The sequence below is a fragment of the Lissotriton helveticus genome, chromosome 3_1 (assembly GCF_964261635.1).
Source record: "Lissotriton helveticus chromosome 3_1, aLisHel1.1, whole genome shotgun sequence".
NCBI classification, from domain to species: Eukaryota; Metazoa; Chordata; class Amphibia; order Caudata; family Salamandridae; genus Lissotriton; species Lissotriton helveticus.
In genome coordinates, this window is record NC_136061.1 from 2,022,735,192 (window position 1) to 2,022,752,436 (window position 17,245).

Genomic DNA, 17,245 nt, shown 5'->3' on the forward strand with positions numbered 1-17,245 from the left:
CTCTTCCGCCTCGCTGGGTCGGAAGATCCCTGCACCACTCTCTTCAGGATCACTCCCCAATGCCCTCTCAGACTTCCTGACACTCACCCAGAGGTCTGCCTCCCGTGTAAGTTCCATGGGGTCGGAGAACCCACACTGTAACAGGTGGTGATGCAACCTTGGGAAGCAATTCCTCAGCATGTGCTCCTTGATAACTACATGGCACAGCCCTTCCCAATCTTTCACTGCGCTACCCACCACCCAATCCTCCAATGCAGTCCAACACACATCCACAAACACCCCCCAGGACTGTTGGGACAGTTTTCCCCTGTCCCTAAATTCCAACCTGTCCCCATCTTCCTGGGAATCAGGCACCGTCTCCGGGGCTCTGGGACTCCCTACATTGGACTCACTCTCGCGGCCACCACTGGATCCCACGCGCACCGGTGAATCCAGACCACAAAAACCACTCTCAGGGGACAACCTACCCTCCCGAGCTAGTCTCTCTCTGGCAAAAGCCCTCTCTGCCTCAGCCATCCTTTCCTGCGCTAGGACCTTCTCAGTCTCTTGCCATTTTTCTTCCACCCTCAGCTGCGCTAACTCCTTGGCGTGCTCCAACCTGAGCTTCTCCAATGCCAGCTGATGTTCACTTTCTTCCCTCATATCCACCCCCTCTTATGGGGACAGGGAAAGGTATGGGGCAGTGCCCCCGGGACTGGACCCAGCACGGGACTCCCTGACTATGGTGTCCTCATTAGCTACTGGCATCTCCGTCCTGCCAACTTCTTCCTCCTCGTCAGTTTCTCCATCCTGCAGGGTTATGGACCGAGAACCCTCACTCTCAGAGTCCTCCTCCTGGTCTCCACCACATCCACCCTTTAAATATGCGGAGGGTAATCGGAAAGGACCCCACAGGGCTCTAAGGGTTCCCCCTCCTGAGGGCCTCATAGAGAAACAACTTCCTGCGAATGTTGCCTACTGGGGGCATCCCTCTCTCTCTGCAGAAATCCATCACTACCTGCTCTGTGTACTCCATAAGGTGATCCTCATTGTATGTTAACCCATCCTGGCGAGGTACACCTGGGACACACCACCCACAGTGCAACAGGGGAACACAATTAAAAAATTACACTTTTTGGAGGAAATACAATCAGGAAAAACAATATTTCCCAAAAAAACTGTGATTACTTTAACTGCTCAGTTTGCAGTGCAACCAGTTGTCACTGTGGTACTGCGCAAACACAAGTCCTATCACACCGCTGAACACCAATGTTAGAAATGGGTTAGCGTGGTGCAGAGCGGGCTGTCCAAACTCCAGAGTAAATGTGTAAAGCATCCACGCAGTACACAGAGGCGACACACAAGGCACACTCCAAAAAGAGACGCTACACAAGGTTGTGTAAGAATAACTTTTGTATTGTGTCTAACATACGATAGTCATCACAGTAATCTCTATACTGCGCCAACTGGCGCCAAGGCAATATTTACAGGGGAATTATATACATGGCAGGGCCAATCGGGCCGCTGCCAGAACCATTGCGAAGGACAAAGGAAAAAAAGGTAAGTCCATCAGTCTCAATCCTGCAATAAAAACGTCAGGGCATGACATTAGGCATTAGACCGGAACACCTGCAATGGAAACATCATGGCATCACCATAAGCGTAAATGTGTGGTAGTGTGTTGCACACTTTTTATTCTTCGTGGTTCATTCCGTGTAAACCAATTAATCTTGTTTCTTGAATTTTTGGGGGCTGGTGGGTAGCTCCTTCTGATCACGAGGAGTTGAATGATCAAGTCATGAAAAGTACACTGTTAATTCAATAACACTGTGCTCAACTAGCACTCCTCGGTACACAAGGGGGTGGTGATGGACGGAGCATCAGAACCAATCAAACACTCACACCCAGTCAAAAGATCTGGGTTTGATCCATCACCATTCTTTAGCCCACTCTGCCACCCCAGTTCAGACATGGCTATATGCAAATCAGTCTGACCTTGTGCCTCATGGGAACAGTCCAGCCCGAACTGCCAAGCCATGCCTTCCCTGGACCGGAAACAAGCTTCCGAAGACCGGTTTCTGGCATTCCAGCCATCTTCAGCCCTGCTTGCTTGAATCCAGTGGCAAAGTGAGCAAGGGACTCACGTCTGAGCATACCCTGCCACACTTAAGATGGCCAAAAGCGGTACAAAAGGGGGTGGTGATGGACGGAGCATGAGAACCAATCAAACACTCACAGCCAGTCAAAAGATCTGGGTTTGATCCATCACCGTTCTTTAGCCCACTCTGCCACCCCAGTTTAGACATGGCTATATGCAAATCAGTCTGACCCTGTGCCTCATGGGAACAGTCCAGCCTGAACTGCCAAGCCATGCCTTCCCTGGACCGGAAACAAGCTTCCGAAGACCGGTGTCTGGCATTCCAGCCGTCTTCAGCCCAGCTTGCTTGAACCCAGTGGCAAAGTGAGCAAGGAACTCACGTCTGAGCATACCCTGCCACACTTATGGCGGCCAAAAGCGGTACAAAAGGGGGTGGTGATGGACGGAGCATCAGAACCAATCAAACACTCACAGCCAGTCAAAAGATCTGGGTTTGATCCATCACCGTTCTTTAGCCCACTCTGCCACCCCAGTTCAGACATGGCTATATGCAAATCAGTCTGACCCTGTGCCTCATGGGAACAGTCCAGCCCGAACTGCCAAGCCATGCCTTCCCTGGACCGGAAACAAGCTTCCGAGGACCGGTTTCTGGCATTCCAGCCGTCTTCAGCCCGGCTTGCTTGAATCCAGTGGCAAAGTGAGCAACTAGCACTCCTTGCAGAACGTATTCATTCCTGGTGATCTGCATTCATTATCCACTTAAAATGAAAACAATGAACCTTTGTATTTGCTTTCTTCAAACCAATTGTTTGTCTTTTAATGCGTTGTCATCATTGTTACATCACAATTTCTGCATTGGAATATGTTATATTTTCTTTCTTCAGATAATGTTTTTACACATATTTGTTGATTGAGTTATACAATATGTCTCCCATCCCTATGCATTTCGGGACTGAGCCCTTCATCAGGGGAAGTGAGTTCAATATGTAATTGAAAAAAAAATGTACATCAGGACAGTTTGTCCTCCCATAGACCAGCAGGATAAATATTAAGTGGCTCGAAGTGGTGTGAACTAAAAACAAAAATATTGTGCAAACTGTGGATGACTGCCATATTACATAGCATTATTTTATGGCGACTGTCTCGATTGTCAGATGAACCGTTGATCAACTATAGCGGTATAAAACATATATGTGCCTCCGCGTTCAGGGTAGAGTGAGCTGCGTACTAGTGAAACAATAAATCCAACTAGTCCGGCGTGAAATTGAAGGTGAAAACGTGCCTGGTTTAGAATTTGAACGAGTGTATATAAGGACCGTCGCAGTGGTGTACTGAAGTGTTATAAATATAATATACTGCCAGTGGTGTAAAACGAGTGGGGAAATATAAAAGTGTTCACAACTGTTTTCGCAAAGTTGTTAATACATGCGATGCGTGAACTGTAAATCAATGCTGTTAAGCAACATAAAACAGTGAACCGACGCTGGCCTATACGAGTGCCGGAGAGTGTGAAGCCCAAGGTTCTGTCCTCTTACCGTTTGTGAAAACGTATTTCAGTCGTGGACTTTCTCTGGCAGTGAAGCTTGTTTCTAATGTTCAAATGGTTGTGCCCTCGCTCGTGAAGTTAATAAAACTAAAGACGGACCCAAAAAAAAAGAAAGGGAATGTCGGCCATCTTAGAATGGTGATTGTACGGGTTGTATGAACTTCCTGATCGGGTGATTGTTCACTCACTCGTGAGGCTAATGAAACAAAAGACGGACCGTGAGGAAGAATGTCGGCCGTCTTAGTGTGGTGATTATATGAATTAACACTCGGAAAAATATTGTGGTTGTAACGAAGTGTGTATGAAAAGGTCAAGACTTAATGTGGTTGAGCTCAAACTCAACCACATTAAGTCTTGACCTTGGCAGTAGGTCCCCTCACGTTCATGTCCATGCTCTGACTGTGCACATGTTGGCACAGCTCCCCTATTTATATGTCCCTCACCCCAACTACCAGACAGTGCCAGAAGCTTCTAGAAGCATCTGGGGAAACTGGTTGTAACTGGCTCAGGGGGAGGAGTAGAGCACCCTGGGTGGCAGGTTTTCACTCCAAAAGCTGGGATGGCTGGGAAACAAACAACTAGACTGCTAACCCACCTCAGTCAGGCAGCACAATCACACAGCCATGGCATCCAATTTAAAAGCGACATTTTACCAAGGTGCCTGTTTACAATGGGGGAATTACAGGTGCACACACCATTGCGTCAAATTTAACATTTGTATTTCACTCTCATTAACATAACGTGAATTCCCACCAAAAATAACGAAATAATTCAGGGGACGAAGGGCCAGGTCCAACAGGGATCATCACTGTTCAAAGTCTGGCTATTCTCGTGGAGTCAATCATGCGGGGATTAAACAGGTGAGCCTCACGCCCACTTCACACAACGTAACGGTCCTTGTTTTGTTTTTAAAACAAGTAGTCATGACAAATGAAAAGTATGTACTCACAGTAGGTCAAATTCCCCAAAATTGCTGGCCCACACATCACGATGTGCATATGGAGACATAGCTGATTATAATAGTGCTCCAACGTGATTGCCACTGAGTGAGTAAGACACTGCTGCAAATAGAGTGCAAGTACATAGTTTTCCCACCACAATTAAGTAAAGTTGTTGCACAGAGATACCAGGCATAATAAGATGTCAATTGAAGTAGATGCTTTAAAATGTAGAGTTTTTTTACCGCTTACTCCAGGCAATGACTCCACAAATGATCCCGTGTTGAGCAGTTGAGCCATTGATCTCGTGTTTAGTTGTTGAGCATTGTCCAGTGTTGAGGGAAGATGACTGTGAGCACTCCACCCTTGTGCTGTGGTCGACCAGTGTGAGGAAAACTGGCAAAGAGAAAAGAAAGTGCTCAGGATCACACAAGCTGTCACAGAAGTGGGAATTCCCAATAGTTGAAGCCAAAGAAGTACACGGAGGCTGTGTCTGTCCGGTGTAGAGGACACTGGTGGGGCTGGCACAAGATAGGCTTTATCTATTATCTATTTAGTACTTCAAGATAGGCTTTATCTTGGTTGTGTAGGTTTCCTCAGAGATTTCTTCTTTCAGAGTCCTTTTTAAAGCACTCAGAGTTTCATTTCATGAATCATTGCCAAACATCTGTAGTGATGTGGTCTGTGGTCATGAAAGGAATGTAGTAGTAGTAGTAGTAGTAGTAGTAGTAGTAGTAATAATCTTTATTCGGCAATTTTGTTCACCATAAAAGAGTACACATACATAAAATATTCAATTCCCCCACTAAAACAATAAAAGATGTACAGCATAAAAGTGTCCTGGGCTAAGGAATGCTCCACAGTCATTAATTAAGTAAGGAAAGCTTCTGTTACGTGCATCAGTCCATTGGTAGCCTAGAATGCGTTTTCAGTAGCCGGGAGCGCGTCAGCCAAACACTACTCAAAAATGTTGCCACCCCGCATATCATGGCGGTGGATGATGAATCGGTAGTAAGTACACGTAGTGCCAAGCTATGACACCTCAGCCCCAGCTCCCTACATACAGGTTTCAGCCAGATTTTCCGTGCCGCTTTGTAGGCGGGGCAGGCAAAGAATAGGTGGGCCACAGTCTCCTTTGGTGCTGCACAACCTGGGCACGAAAGCAAGGAGGCACCAGATTTGGTCCACCTCATCGTGAAATCATGCACCGGTAGCGTCCCGTACCTCAGTTTTAGATATAGCGCTCTATCTAAGGGTTTGGTTATCAGGTCAAGGAAAGGTTCCCGTTTTTTCACCCATTTAAATTCCAAGAACCGATCCGTGAGTGAACCCCCATCCAAACCATTCAGTGCCACACTCTGTACCCAGTCCCAATATAGCCTTTTAATCACTTCCTTGGGCGGCGGCGTTTGAGACTCCCATGCATCTCTTAGACCTAGTTTAAGGACTAGGTCTCTCACATTATTCAGCCATCCAATTTTTTTTCCCAGTGTCGAGCAGTAAAAGGTCATCCAGCCCTTCAGCATACTTAGCAAGCTCCTCAGTCCTTCTTAAGCGAGTCCAGAAAAGCAATGGGCGTAGCCTCACCAAGTCCTTAAGAGCTCTTCTGCCCAAATCTAATCTCAGGGGGATCAACGGGGTGGAAGCTGGGAGGGCCACCACCTTCCTAAAAAAAGGTATTTTCCGCTATGGAGAGGTCTGAAACATTTTCGAACCCCCAGAGCTCAGAGCCATATAATGCCGCCGGTAGTATCTGGCCCTCATAAATTGCCATGGCCGGGGAGACAGGTTTGCTACTTGACTCCCGAAGCTCCCTCAGAGTCACCCCAGATACTCTTTGGTGGCTAAGTAACATTTTGGCCAGGTGGTCCTTCCAGGTCATACAACTATTTATCCGAACTCCAAGATAGTCAAATGAGTCGACCATCTCCAGGGGAGCCCCATTTAGCAAAAGGTTATTTTTAAATCTTTTAGAGGGGGAGAATGCCATCAGTTTAGTTTTCGAGGTGTTGATAATTAAGCCTCTATTAGTGCAGAAGGAACTAAATCGATTCAAGAGATTTTGGAGCCCCATTGGGGATTTAGAAATCAATAAGGTGTCATCGGCGAAGAGTAAAGTGGGGATTCTTTCCCCCGCCAGGGATGGGGCATCCGACTCCTCCCCTTTCAGATGGTCCACCACTCCATTCACAAATAAGGAAAAAAGAGTCGGAGCCGTAACACAGCCCTGGCGTACTCCCCTCCTCACAGGGACCCTATCCGTTAGTTGGCCCTGGGTGCCCCATCTGACCCTCGCATAATTCCCTTCATGGAGCTTTACGATTAAACTCAGGAGTCTACCAGGGAATCCCATCCCTCCTAGGATCTCCCACAATTTAGCACGGGGGACCAGGTCAAAAGCTGCTTTGAGATCTATGAAGGCCATATATAAACTGCCTTTTTTGATGGTAACTGCTTTCCAATAGATAACAAAAAAGCGAAAGACCTGGTCCATCGTGCCTACCTTTCTCCGGAAACCCGCTTGGAGGTGGGAAAGTATACTAGCCTCCTCCATCCAATCGCCAACCCTTGAGATGATGACCCTGCCAACCACTTTCTGAATTATATCTATCAGACTAATAGGTCTGTAGTTGGTAGGGTCATCTCTTGCCCCCTTCTTAAACACTGTTACCACCTCGGCCCCCTTCCAAGATTCTGGCACCGGGTGCCCCCTAGCAATCAAGTTCATTATTGTGGCGATTAAATAGGACCAAGCCAGAGGATCCGCAATCAATAGGTCCCCCGGGATCCCATCCGGACCAGCCGCCTTCTTGGGGGTTAAATGTCTAATAGCCATTGCTACTTCAGGGGCCGTGAATGGGAGGTCGTCCACCCCTGTGGCATCCCCACCACCTAAACTTGCAACCCCGGGGCAATTTATCTCTTCATTACCGCCATATAGGGCTAAAAAATGATTAAACCATTGCTGGCTGGTTATGTGAGCTGCTAATGGTTGTGATCTCCCCTGCCTGGCTCTGTTAATCAGATCCCAAAAGAGGTTCGGGTTCCTCCTGCTGATAGCATTAGTTAGGTCTTGCCAATGCTGTTCCTCCCATTCACGTTTAGCCAGCGATAGTACTTTCCAGTAATCCTTCCTAGCCGCTCTAACTAGCAAAGGATCCCTAGAGAGTAGGGCTTTTGTCAGATTTTTTCTTTTGCCCTTACACTGGTCTGAATACCAAGGTTTATTTGAGATGGGAGGTATGGTGATTTTCCTACAACTTTTCCCCTTGGAGGTAAAGAAGTGACCAACTTGCTCAATTGTAGCTTTATAAGCTGAGTCAAGGGAAGTGTGCGGATTCATACTCATCTGATTTTCTCGATCCCAGCCCTCCAGATCCGAGCACAAGCCATCCACCAGGGATTTAATGGTCCCTAGATCGTCCTCCTTCAGGTTTGCCTTGTCCCATTTCAATCTGCGGTTGTTATTGTAAGGGATAATTTCTTTAGTTGTCTTTATGAGGGCATTCACCCTCCTATCTGTAGAAATGCCCCAGTTAAATTTGCTACACAGGGGGTTATGGTCGCTATCCTGACTTGGGAGCACCTCCATATCAATAAGGTCTGCCCACAAACTAACATCCATTAGGATGTAGTCAATTCGGGACGGCCCAGTAAGTCTATTGAAAGTCAGTGCACCTGACTGATCGGACTTAGTCCTACCGTTGAGGGCTCTTAGCTTGTGATCCCTAGTTAGTGCATTAAGTTGGATTGCCCTAGCTGACCATTTTCTAATAGGGGGCAGGGACAGAGTTGGAATGGACCATTTTGAATCTTCATCTTCAATACCCAGGGGATCATCTCCGAGGAGGGGTTCAAACGTGCAATTGAAATCCCCCCCCCACAATGATTTTCGCTGTTGGAGGGCAGTTAGCTAAGGCTAAATCCAGAGCTAATAGAGTTGAAGAGGCGGTGTCCCCGGGTGCCCCTCTGGCATACACGTTAAATAGATCAAGCCTGCATCCCTCTACGTGTCCTCTGGAGGAGAGATGGAGTATGTCACTACACTCCAAATCGCGGCGTGTGACCTCCCAGTCCAGATCTATTTTTATCCAGACCGTGAGTCCTCCCGCCGGTCTACCCTTCCCTCTACTTACTGCTGGCGAAAAGTGGGTGGTATATCCCGATTTATTTAAGGGTAGTAGGCTCCAGGTTTCCTGAAACAGGCAAACATCGAACTTCTCGATGAATGAGTGCCATTCCGGTATATCCAGCTTCCTTTTTAACCCCGCTACATTCCAAGACAACAGGTTTATTACCCGTCGACCCTTGGGCACTTTGGTGTAGACCCCCTGGTTCCCCCCATCGTTACCCACCGCGGTCATGTGGCTACCCACCTCTTGAGCCAAAGGATTAGGGTCAGCAAGGCAACTAGCCGTGCTGACCATACTCCCGGCCACCACAGGAGCCTCAACAGCAATGTTGGTAATAGCAATTTGCATTAAGTGGGGTCTATCTTGCCCCATATCTATACCGCCACGAGATCGCAGAGCCTCCACACCAGGCAGATCAATTCTCTCCCCCCAGGACAGTGAACATCAATCACAATCTTCCAGCCCAGAGAGTTGTGAAAACCGGTTATAAGTATCCAGGGGGGTAAAGGGTCTTAAATGTTCCATCCTGGCGTTGTGGCTCCTCGTATGTCTATGGGGCACTGTAGTCCAGGCAGAATGATCAGCCGCCAAGGCAAAATACTGCCCATACTGGGGATAAATATTGCTGTAAGGCAAGGTAGGGGGTGGCCTATAGGAGTGGAACTTATTTGGGTATTTAGGAGGTGGGGCCTCTGTCCTAGGGTAAAAATACGTTAGAGCCCGAGGGGTGATACAAGTGTCCCCATTTCCAGGTGGCCAGTTTACGATGTAATCTACTGCCCGGGGGTCTCTAAAGTTAACCACCACTAGGTCCCCCTCTATATCTTTTCGTCTGCTACCCAGCCAGTTAATCCGTCTAACATGGACTATATCCCCGTCTATATTGTGTGCTATGGGCCTATATGTCCTCAACCAATGAATGATTTTATTTTTAAGTTCATCATATCCCTCCTTCTTACTATCAGCTAATGGGGGGACCCCAGTCAAAACCACCACAAAGGGCACTGCTTCCGGGGGAATTTCCACTTGCGGCACCTTTTTACGTGGGTCTCTAGTATATCTGCATTCCCCTTGGTCGTTCTGTATATTACTTAGCGAGGCCTTTAAAACTGGCCCTTTAGGGTCACCACCCGTTTTAATTACTGGCATGTTTAGGTGTTTAGGAGGTGGTGGGTTCTGGGGGTTGGGGTCAGCCCTGCCCTCGGGCTGTGTCTTGTGTTTGGTCGGCTGGGGTAGGGCAGTTGGCGTTTTAGCAGCAATATTAACGGGAAGCCTGGCCGGAGGTGTAGGAAGCGCGACCCCACTCCCCTGGGCTTTGGTAAGACCAACAATGCTGTTTATAGCAGTCTCCAAAATAGTCAATCTAATTTCCACCTTTTTGATGGTCTCATTAATAGGTAAAAGGAGAGATCTTAGCAGAAACTCCAAGTTCCCTATCAATGAGGGGGGAGATAGAATATCTAGTGCTGCAACACCAACGTTGCTATCAGAATCCACAGCCTGTATGGCTACTTCAGGTGATCTAGTTTCCATCGGCGGTGCTACAGCCAGTGGAAGATCCGGCCCCTCTGCTAGGACACTCTCAATTAGAATGGGAGTTTTTAGCCCTTTACCAAAATCAGAGTGCAGGATTTTAGCTTTACCCTGAACCACCCTTGATTTCCACCTTTTTTTACTTGGAGGTGGGCGATGAATCTGAGCAACAACTAATTGCTTGGATTTCTGTTTCCTAGACTTGGCTGTGACAGCATTGCGACCGGGGCTAGGGGGGGGGGAAACAATTGTAATTGTATCCGAAGGCAAGCAAGGTGTGGGAGTAAGATCACGGAGCAAAAGAGGAACACCTACTTGACTAGCAATATCCCCACTCATGTCTAGTAAGTCTCCCTCCCGGGTCAACCCAAGAGGAGTACTGTCAATGAGGGGTCTGTATTTCATACTATCTACTGAGCGACGCCGCTCAGCCCTACGCTCAGCTAGAATAGAGTCCTTATCACCCTCACTCGGAACCTTGGGGAAGTAGTTGTCCAGGGACCCATTGCGTAGTCTTCCTTTCTTACCCGGGGTTTCCTCTTCTGTCAACATTACCACGTTTGACGGGATACACCACAGAACTGCAGATGTTAAGGGATAGGCCCAGCCCAGCCAGGCCTACGAGGGCCTCAGAGGGCCCGCCCTTTGCCCGGGCTTCGCCCCGAGCTCCGTCCCGCGCGCGTCCCGCTGCGCGAGACAGCTATGATAATTATATACTCCTAGGTAAAGGGGGAGGCGGGGCCGCTGCGGGAAGAGGCTGCAGGTGTGAGAACTGCCTCGCAGTCCCGCAGCGGTGTGGGCGGTGAGGGCGGGTTCTTCCTCTGACGGCAGCAGCTCCCTCAGCACAGCCGTGTCCCAAGCAGCAAAAGGGAGCAAAGGAATGTTTGAGGGCCTGTATGCTTGAGTGTGACAGTTGAAGTATGGGCTGAGCAGCTAGGGAGAAATTAACAATATAAGTATAATTCAGGTTACCACAAGGGGCTTGTGTGAAAGTGTACATTTTAACAAGGCTGATCCTGGTAATACCAGGTAATTATTAAAATGCATGTGTAAAACATGGTTGTCAGTTTTTCCCAGTCTGTCTTCTTTTTAACCAAGAGGTCTAAAGGCCCCCGGTGTGATTTTTTGTACATTTGCTTAGCACTGGGTGCTGAAGCATGTTGTTTGCTTCACTGTGTTGTAGCTTCTTATGAGACTGCATGCTGTGTGGAAATAGGCGTTTTCTCAAACATGTACAAATAAAATCTGTGGTTTAAACCAAGGGTTTGCCAGGGGTTAAAGGTCGACAGCATGTTTTGATTGTGCTTTCAAAAGCTACTAAACAACAGGACCTGGGGTTGAAGAGGTGGAAGTGGAGAAAGAAAACTGTATGTGTTTAGTCTAAGCTTTTGATTAGTAGTATTTCTCATATGCTCGAGCAATTATGCAATGTTGCGGTTAAGAATCTAGTCCAGCTGCTGTGTTTAGACACCAGCAGTGTTTTGCACCATTTCAAAGCCCCATGCCTTAATTAGCCCTTTGTGCTACAAAGTTTGACAAAAATGCTGGTTCCAGTAACTTTACAAGATTTATCATATTATGAAACAACACATGTGTAGAATATTTTATTAAATGACTCAATCAACTATGTCGTGTGCTATTTGTTAAAGTTGTTTTTTAAAGCAAATCTGTCTGCTCTGCTCACAGGATCTCCCAGAATTAATGTAGAGCCATGAAGAAACAGTTGAATTCCAGCAAGGTACAGATATATAGAGCGCAATAGCTCTGAGACTGTTGTTAACCTTATTGTCTCAGCATCAAAGGCTTTTAAAAGAAATGTATTCTTGTGTATGTGTTTTTATAGGTTATGAAGCGGATGTGCAGCTAGCTATTGAAACGCTAAAACAAATCTTAGAGTCTAAAGGCACATTGGACAGCAGCTAGCATAATCCTGCTATGACAAGTGAATATGGCTTGGGCTTGTATAAATGATCAGCCAAGATTATCCCAGGAGCCCTAGTAGTGGGATCAATTTTGTACATTCCAAATCCCCCAAGACTCCAGCATGCCCTCCGAGAGTGTGCTAAATTGGTGTATTATATTGGAAATGTAACAATGATTTGTTTTCTTCATAGTTTCCCCGGAAGCTCACAATTATGCCAAACCTCGGCAAAAGGAAGACTCTCGAGCAAAAGTGGAAAGGTTTGAAATGCCCCAGTGTGAGGCATCTTTCCTCCGGGAACAGAGCACATGTGTTACATGACTAAATGCCAGCACCACGCCAAAACAGAAGACTACATAGTCTTCGATATAGAGGGCCTGATTCACAGAACTAACTTAAGACAAAATCCCAAACTTACTACTTTTGGTATTCACAGAAGTTAGGATTTTGTCTGAAGACAGACTTAAGACAGACTTAAGACAGACTTAAGTTAGGATTTTGTCTTAAGTCTGTCTTAAGACAAACTTAAGACAAAATCCTAACTTCTGTGAATACCAAAAGTAGGAAGTTTAGGATTTTGTCTTAAATTGGATCTGTGAATCGGGCCCAGAGTGTCCCCAAGAGACCGGAGTGTACCAGCCTAATTATATTTTCTTTCACCATCTAACTTCCTATAAAACCTGGAAGTTTGAAGGCCCTTCTTGCATGAATGAATTCCTTAGCACATTCATTCAGGCACCATTTAAAAGGTATACACTGATGGCACATAACTTAAAAGCATATGACTTGTTCTTTATTTTGCAAAATATGATTTGTGAAAAGATGCCTGTAGAACTCATCACTCAGGGCTACAAACTGATGCTGCTAACCCTGTACCTTTACATATAACGCTCATAGATAACTTTGAATTTTCAGCTCATGAAAATTAGCAAATTGGCAAAAGCCTTTGGTTTTCCAGGTTGTAAAGGTTATTTCCACCACTTTTTTAACACCTGGCGAATCAGAATTATGAGGGTCCCAGGCCTCTGCCCGACAGCTACGGTGTTGAGTATATGATGCCAGAGGAGAAAGAGTTTTTCTACAGTGGTATGGTGAAAACCACAAAAAGAAATATCATTTTCAAACTCTTGAAAGCTTACTGTCAGGCAGATGTAATGATATTGGGAAAAGCTTGCTATCTCTTCAGAGACATTGTTATAGAGTTGATAAAACAAGAAACGGTTCTGAAACCCAATATCGCCAAGAAGACAAAATCCATAGAGTTCATTGACCCTTTTCAACACATCACGATGGCTTCCATGTGAATATCTATCTACAAGTACACATTTTTACAACCTGAAGACTTAGCTTTAGTGCTGCCGACCTCTATGATGGTAAACATAAGCGTTATTTTACCCCGTGGGTAGACGCCTTTGATATCCATAAAAATGAGATGCAGCGCCTGGATGCTGAGATTAAAGACATTTTGAACCATTCTGATTTAAAACCTTACAACAAAGCTGGTCGTTACTCCAGAGCTCTTCAAAACTTTTGAAAATATTACAGGCAGTTAATGCTGAAAAAAAAGGCTGACTCTATATGCCCTTGGCTCTAAACAGCCTCCACCAGCCCCTTCAATACCTCAAGAACCTCCACCATCCTCAGACAGAGTTGTTGAAGAACTGAAAAAAAATATAAGTTAAAGGTACAGAGGGGCCGCTCAAATGTTGATAAGTAAAATGTCAGCTTCTAAAGACCTGTCCTCACAGAGCAAGAGAGGTGAATTACAATACAAAGGTCATCCAGTTGTTGGATCCCACTGTAAGACCTAGTAAAAGGACCCCCAAAACACTATAGCTCCAGAAAGCGCCTAAAAGTTATGAACAGTTTCTGCGAGCCTCTGCGAAACTCAACATTCCTTAGACGATCGTCAGTAATGCTGAACATAGGTGGCTGCTTAAAAGTTTGAAAGATCCTACTTAAAGACACCCAAGTACTCCATCACCTGATGTTTTAAACCCCCTCCCTAAGATGCCAGCATCCCCTTTCTTTCTCTGGCTACCCCCCTCTTGGAGCACCGAGTCTCTGCCTCCATAACTTAAATTATAGACATTTCCCAAATTGAACACGTGGGTTAATGTCTGATGTATATGTGGGCCTGTGCTTGTGTGTCTAGTTTTGCCAAAGTTAACATTTTGATGTTTTTCTTCTTTTTTTTAATTCCTTTAGCAAGTTTATCAATGTGATGCCTGCACCACAAAAATAAATAACTCTTTTAACTTTCAAAGTGTTCCTGTGATCTTTTAGAAACATTTTAAATGTGTGTCCTTGCGTTAGACTAAAGATACTGAGTCTGCATTCAAGTTTTTATTCTTTTATGTTAGGCAGTCACCATTACACATAAGAGGTGCTATATGACCTTACACTTTTGACAAGCTGTGCATTCTGTTTTAACAGCGATTGATGTAGACCTAGAGTTTTCTATCACATATGTCATAAAAATACTTTCATTGTTAGCGAGGTTGTTCAAATATAGATTTCAAAACATTTTAAAGGTCATACCCTTAAACATTTTTCTAATAAAATAAATACAATGCTCTCCACATGTGATGGCGAGAGAATCCTGTACCTGTATTTTGTTAAACTCCACACTCGCAATTCACAAGAATAAAAGTATTAAAGATCATTTGGTGAGGGCTAGCTTTTCTTCAAACAAACCATCACTAACTTTACCAGAGCTTTCAGGGTTGCCCCCCAGAGTGGGGCATTTAAAATGTGGCAATTGCAGTGTTTGTCCATTTACTACTGATAAATTTACGTATAATCGTGTCAACATTGTGTTGGATCAATTTATTTTCAAACTGTAACACTATGAGTGTTATATATGCCATTACATGCCCTTGTGAATTGATTTTATTGGATAGACAACCAAAAGTAAGAATACAAACCTGTCAACACAGAAGCCGCATTGGATGCAGAGTGAGCAGTGCACCATTGGTGGATCCTTTTAATCTCAAAGGCCACACTGAGGACGATTTGCGCTGGCATGTGAGCACGGTGGTCAAGCCCCCACCCAGAGGCGTCGACATTAATTCGCTTCTGCACAAAGAAGAATTGAAATGGATGATATGGGCCAACAGCATACACATATGGGTTAAACAGAGCAGAGAATTGGATGACTCTGTTATAACCACCTTGTTTTCTTCGATAATGCAATTTGGTTTCTGAACTTTACTATCAATAATTCAGTCCTCATAGCTGTACTGTTAGCCATTATGATTACTTAGCATCTCTTCAGCATACCATTCTTTCTTACCAGTATTCAGTATTGTATGTAACCAACTGGCTGAAAATTTTGATAGGACCTAGGCAAATGTTACATCACCTCCTCGTGGATACTACAACTCTCCACAGTGATAGAAATAATTTCTAACTGCTTATATAACAATTGCTTTTGAATTATCTCCAATGTCAATATAGGGATTTTCTCCCTCCTTTTGTAGCTTTCCCGCCCTTTTTAACTATCCCTCTTCTTTAACACCGGTCACATTATACTTGATATTATTTCCTTCACTAAGATGGCCGCCACCTTGCCGACATTAGCGCTCGGCTTCCCGTGGAGCAGTGCACGCATGCGCAACCACTCTCACTTCAGGGTTGAAGTCTTAGCGATTACGCATGCACCTTGACTGAAGGTGTCAGCTTTTCAGCAGGGAGCCCATTTTGCTGCCACTGCCATCCCGCGACATGACAGTGCACACGGGGATCGTAAACTGATGCTGTACATTTGTTTCATCTGTTGAGTAGCCGGCACACATGGCCATTACTACATAGGAGTTCCAATTCAATTCCCTGACCTTTACCCTTCTTAATCCTGTCAGTTGCATTGGACCTGACAATCTGTTTACGCCCTTAGCCTGCGCTAACATGACAGCACACGTTTTGGTAATGACGCTACCTCTATCCAGCTGGATTAGACCAAACGTTGTTGCCCATTGACAGCTTCCCTCTAATCTCCTCTTCCCTTCCATCCTAGTATGATTAACCTTGTATGCTTGATTTCTGTATCCGCACAGCCAGCGCATCCTGCTGCTGTAGATACACCGGTCACCGTCACATTGCCTACCTATGTACCATCCTTTTTCATCTCCACAACCAGGACTCATTCCCTGTGGACTCACCACAGGTCAGCCAGTAACTCTATGCAATTTTAAAGAATGACTCCTCACCCATTCCACGCACATAGTAGGATGTATTGTTGTCTCACGTATGTGCATGCCCCACGGTTGCAAGAACAGTTCCTTCACCTTTTCACTTTAGTCGTTTCTGGATGTATGTCATCCAACCACGTACGTGCATGGCATGTAAGGCCATTGATCATCATTCTAGTTGGAACTAGTATTAATCTTCAGCTTTTTTCCTCTTTTCTTCTACTTCTTGTTTCTTTTTCTTTTTTCTGAGCAATTCTCTCCTTGTAAAGGCATATCTCTACTCAGGGATACACATTGAAGTCCTGATAATGGTCCCCATATTGTAAAGAGGGATCGAGACTTCATCTACGTAGAGTACCGTGACTATTGCTCTTTATTTTAATAAGGATAGGATTCGTACCTTAAAATATATGTGCCACAAATTGTTTATTATTTGTGCGGTCACCTTGTAAATGTCGGATCTTTGGTAATATAATTGTTTGCTGCCCTGTTGTGTCCCACTTTTTAAGTTTCCAGTTTTTTCAACATTTAATAAATTCTTGTATTATTTCATTTGATTTTCATTGCCATAGAAATGATTTGACTTCTATGTGGATTGTTGTAAAATATTCTATTAGTAGGGACCTCTTGTTTCTTTATAAATATACTCCACCCTTGCAGCAGCTTTTTTTACATACTTGAATACAGGTTTTGTATAGATGCTATGCTCACGGGACACCACTGTGCTGTCAAACACTGTAACCTTGTATTTATCTAAAAACAGGGCCACCCAGTGAGTTCCTTCCATGTAGTGCAGATCTGTGTTAAAGGTGAGCAGCCTGGGTTTTTCAGACCCTATTTCATCAGGTTGAGTATCGCTTGGAAAAACACCTTCAAAGTATTTCTTAGCATATTTATGATGGCTTAA

General features: G+C 45.2%; 1 protein-coding gene across 1 annotated transcript in view; it reads right to left on the minus strand.

The window, feature by feature from the left end:
- The window catches only part of LOC144825245 (uncharacterized), a 123,056-nt gene that overhangs the window by 9,342 nt on the left and 96,469 nt on the right, over positions 1-17,245 (minus strand). The window contains exon 3 of the mRNA XM_078684083.1: positions 4,807-4,957. Within this exon, the coding sequence (XP_078540209.1) occupies positions 4,807-4,957 (151 nt within the window). The remainder of the gene's footprint in view (positions 1-4,806; positions 4,958-17,245) is intronic.